The sequence below is a fragment of the Musca autumnalis genome, unplaced genomic scaffold (assembly GCF_047663935.1).
Source record: "Musca autumnalis isolate F117 unplaced genomic scaffold, ASM4766393v1 scaffold_3, whole genome shotgun sequence".
NCBI classification, from domain to species: Eukaryota; Metazoa; Arthropoda; class Insecta; order Diptera; family Muscidae; genus Musca; species Musca autumnalis.
Window position 1 is genome coordinate 94516284 of NW_027411866.1, and position 4733 is coordinate 94521016.

A 4733-nucleotide genomic window follows, 5' to 3' on the forward strand; every position below is an offset into this window, starting at 1 on the left:
CCCCTAATTTGTTCGATTTTAAATTTTCACTAAAATTCTCTAAAGGCCGCAATTTTGGTCCAATTGTTGTGGATAGGGTTTTGATATAGTTATGGGGTTCAAAATACCCAAAATCGACCAAATATGTATATTAGAGCTATATCAAAATTTAATACGATTTTCTCAAATTTTAGCATTATTGGTTTTTTAGCCACAACAATGGACTGGTAAAATTTGTTCATTGATTGGGCCATAATTGCGACCTTTAGAGAATTTTCGTGAAAATGAACCTTTGGTGCCATAGAAATTACTATGGAAACAGATATCGCTAGGTTGACAAAGGTTAAATTTAACCGATCGCCATAAAATTTCCCATATAAGGCATTTGGATAAAATGGAAAAAATAAGGGGTAGGAGTTCCAATCAAAAATTCTTTGGGTCGCCCTTGTTTGCATATCTATCCTACTATATTGTCAATAATGTAGTTCTAAGTTATCTTCCCTAACGTATTTTTAAGTTTTCTGTTTGATTTATTGTTAAAATATTTAATTTGATTTACATTTAAATAAGTTAATCTCAGTCAATAAGTGAAATATAATTAAAATTGGTGTGCTTCTTATTTGAAATAAAATAAATTTTCAAGGTGAAAGTGCATTGGTAAGTCAAATAAATCTTTGAATTTTGGTTAATTTTTCATTTATTAAAAGAGGATTAAAACAAGTAAAAATAAGAAATATTAGGAATATATATGTAGAGAGGTAAATTTCTTAAATTAAAACCACTTATTGACATCATATTTTTCAGAAGTGGAACATAAATTCGGATATTGAGGATTGCTGCCAGTCTGACACGATGATCCTGTCGAGCTGCAGTTGGCATAAATTGGGAATCCAACCATGTTAGTTGTGGCATAATTGCAAGTAATCAAAAAAGTGTTAGATGAAGAAGAGGGTGTTGCATATGTGACAGCAGCACAACCGACACGAACATTACGATCAGCCATCATGACAGTTAAATGACCAATAACCCTTAAAACAAAACCAGTTATTAATTTAAAAAGGCGTAGCAATATGATATTCAAACTTACGGTCCACTATAACCAGCAGGGTATGAATTAATGTGACTCATTTTAACATCCTTCACTTCATTATACCACATGTCAAAGAGTCTTTGGAAAAGATTGTTGTAATTTGGTGTACCAGAATAAGTACTATAAGCCAAATTTTGTCCAGAGTATTTAAAGGTTTCCGTATTGCGACATTGGTCATGTACCATTTGACATTGACGTGCATTAAAACTGGCAATGTAAGCTAATTCCTCATCCCATTCCATGGTGGCCATACGGCAGGCGGGTTCCAAACCATTAACACCACCGCCAGCAACTAAATTGCGTTTCTCATTGTGAGCTCTGAGAATTAGTGCTTTAAAATTATCATCCATGGGTACTTCTGCTGCATTACTGGGACATTTGGGGCCAAAACCCTAGAACAGCAAATATTTTAGCAATAATGTTATGAAAAGGAAACAAATGTCAGTTTAAAACATACCATACTGCCACATGCTACATGGGTTACTCCTTTATTGCAAACCGATGTATTACAGTAATCGGTGGCTACGGCCAGGCCAATTATGGCAAAGAAGGATAAAATTGTAATTAATGGATTCATTTCGTTTCTAATGTGATATCGAACTGTTCTGATATCGTTTGGTAAAAAGTTTTCTTTTTATATAAGAAAATAATTACATATGTTTTTACGGTATGTTTCTACAAATTAACGTGGCGTCTATGAAGAAATCAATGAACTTGTAAAGTTTCTATTGTTTATTCAGCTTTGGTTTAATGTAAAACCTCTTAATACATGGCATAATAAATAGAAGAAAAGCAAATAAAACAAAAACCTTATAAACAAATATTTTTGTTTGCTAAGATAATGTCAATAGAATATGCAAACAAAACATAAAAAGTTACATGAAATTATTTTAATATGTAATTGTTTTATGTTGTTTTTTTACTCACATTTTGACCGTAATGAAATTAAAAACATTCTATAGTTTCCTGATGAATTTTGATCAGTCGTATTTCACATTAAAAAGACCGAATTTACATCATAGTGTAACAACAACAACTGACAATTTTATAATTGATGTTTTACCGAAAGCAAAATGCCAATGAAAATATTTTAATGCTAGGATCATTTAAGAATAGTTCAGAACAAAAATGCAATAAAATACTTCTGAAGAGGAAATAAAAATTATTTGTAATTTTATAATTACACATATTATTTAATCTTTATAAATAAAAATCAAATGTTGTTATCAACGGGTAATGGCATCAGTTGAAAACGGCTGGACCGATTTGGATAATTCTTTTTGTGAAATGTTCGCCATAACCAGCTTAGGTTTTTATGGAAAGAAAATTTGACCAAGTCCACTTTTACGCTCACTTTTTTCAATTTTCAATTTTTAACTTTTCTACAAACACTACTGAACCGATCTTTCTGAAATTGTACAGGGATGGCCCCCGGTTAACATGGCATACATATTTCGGAGGGGGCAAGGTACTTCCCCTATACCCTATTTTTTTAAAAATGGTATATTTAAAATAATTGCGAATGTATCAGTTTGGAAATTTATTGTGGTTGTGTCTCCGACCTTATCTACTTTTTTAGGATCCAAAGACTTGACCAAGCCCACTTTTTAAAATATGTTACATCTACAAAGCTACTGAAGCGATTTTCCTGAAAATTTCAGGGAATGTACAGGGATGGTCTCCGGTGAAAATAGGATGCATATGTTTTCCTGAATTTCGAAGGTGACGGGGTACTTCCCTTTGCCATATTTAAAAAAAGCCATATCTTTTATGAATAAAAATCAAATGCCGTCATAACCCAACTTAGGTTTTATGGAACAAAATTTTACCGCGAATACTGTTTTCAATTTTCATTTCAATTTAAAGTTTTTCTGCAAAATCTACTGAACTGATTTTCCTAAAATTGTCAGAGAATGTACAGGGATGGCCCCCGAAAACAGGCTACATATTTTACTGAATTCCAGAAGGGGCGGGGTACCTCCCCTTTGCGATATTTAAAAAAACGCTATTTTTGCAAAAATTACGCCATAAAAATTACGGTTTAAAAATGTACGGATTAATCTACAATGAATTACTTCTTTGGGGCCTAATGACCAGACCACGCTCGTTTTTATACGCTCCACCATAATATGGAGGGTATAATTACTCCTAGGATGTTTGGTATTGCGAATGGGCGATATCGGTCAACGTTTTGATATATCCCCCATAGAACGGTACCACCCGATTTTCGGTATTTTTAAGGTTTTAGCTTCATTATCACACCGAAATGTCTGAAATTTGGTACGTAGTCCACGTTGGGGGCTATAAAACTTAAGGTTTTAGCTTCATTATCACACCGAAATGGCTGAAATTTGGTACGTAGTCTACGTTGGGGGCTATAAAACTTTCCCCTAGAATTTTGTCGGTAGAGGTCCACGCCTTGATATAGCCCCCATAGAACGGTACCTCCCGATCTTCGCTATTTTGAAGGTTGTGGGCTCAATATTCCTCCTGAATGGCTGAAATTTGGAATTTAGTCTTCGTTGGGGATATACAACTGGCCCCCAGAATTTTGTCGGTATAGGTCCACGCCTTGATATAGCCCCCATAGAACGGTACCTCCCGATCTTCGCTATTTTGAAGGTTGTGGGCTCAATATTCCTCTGGAATGGCTGAAATTTGGTATTTAGTCTTCGTTGGGGCTATACAACTGGCCCCCAGAATTTTGTCGGTATAGGTCCACGCCTTCGTATAGCCCCCATAGAACGGTACCTCCCGATTTTCGGTATTTTGAAAGTTGTGGCCACAATAATTCACCGAAATGGCTGAAATTTTGTACTTAGTCTTCGCTGGGGGTACAAAACTTTCCACCAGAAATTTTTCGGCACAGGTCAACGCCTTCACGTAGCCCCCATAGAACGGTACCTCCAGATTTTCGGTATTTCGGAGGATGTGGCCACAATAATTCACCGAAATGGCTGAAATTTGGTACTTAGTCTTCGGTGAGGGTATAAAACTTTTCCTTAGAAATTTGTCGGCACAGGTACACGCCTTCACATAGCCCCCATAGAACGGTACCCCCGATTTTTGTTATTTTGAAGGTTGTGCCCTCAATATTCCACCGAAATGGTTGATATTTGGTATTTGGTCTTCGTTGGGAGTATAAAACCTTCCCCCAGAAGTATGTCGGTACAGGTTCATGCTTTCATATAGCCCCCATAGAACGGTACCTCCCGATTTTCCGTATTTTAAAGGTTGTGGCCTCAATATCCCACCGAAATGGCTGAAATTTGGTATTTAGTCTAAGTTGATGGTATAAAACTTTATACTTGAAATTTGTAGGTATAGGTACACGCTTTTATATGGCCCCCATAGGACGCTACCCCCCGATTTTTGTATTTCTGATGGTTGTGACATTAATATCCCACCGAAATGACTAAAAATCGTTGCTTAGTCAAATAAATCTTTGAATTTTGGTTAATTTTTACAGTGTTTTATTTAACTTTCTTTGGTGTCCGTTAAGTTCAAATCTGGTAACTCATTTTGAACGCAGTTTACCAATCGAACTGAAACTTTGCACACTTTTCAGATTTAGATGACAATACATGAATATGAAATTAAAACAAAGATTGGTCCATTTTACAGCGTTTTAACGGTGGTTTTTAACTTGCATTTCAAATCTGGT

The 4733-nt window shown here is 35.3% G+C and overlaps 1 protein-coding gene across 1 annotated transcript; it reads right to left on the reverse strand.

The window, feature by feature from the left end:
- Window positions 1-751: 751 nt before the first annotated feature.
- Window positions 752-1646, reverse strand: LOC141398259 (venom allergen-1-like). Its single transcript, XM_073975536.1, has 3 exons — window positions 1527-1646; window positions 1067-1461; window positions 752-1007 (listed from the first exon to the last, which is right to left on the reverse strand). The coding sequence occupies exons 1-3, from the start codon at window positions 1644-1646 to the stop codon at window positions 752-754; spliced, it is 771 nt and encodes a 256-aa protein (XP_073831637.1).
- Between the last annotated feature and the right edge of the window lie 3087 nt (window positions 1647-4733).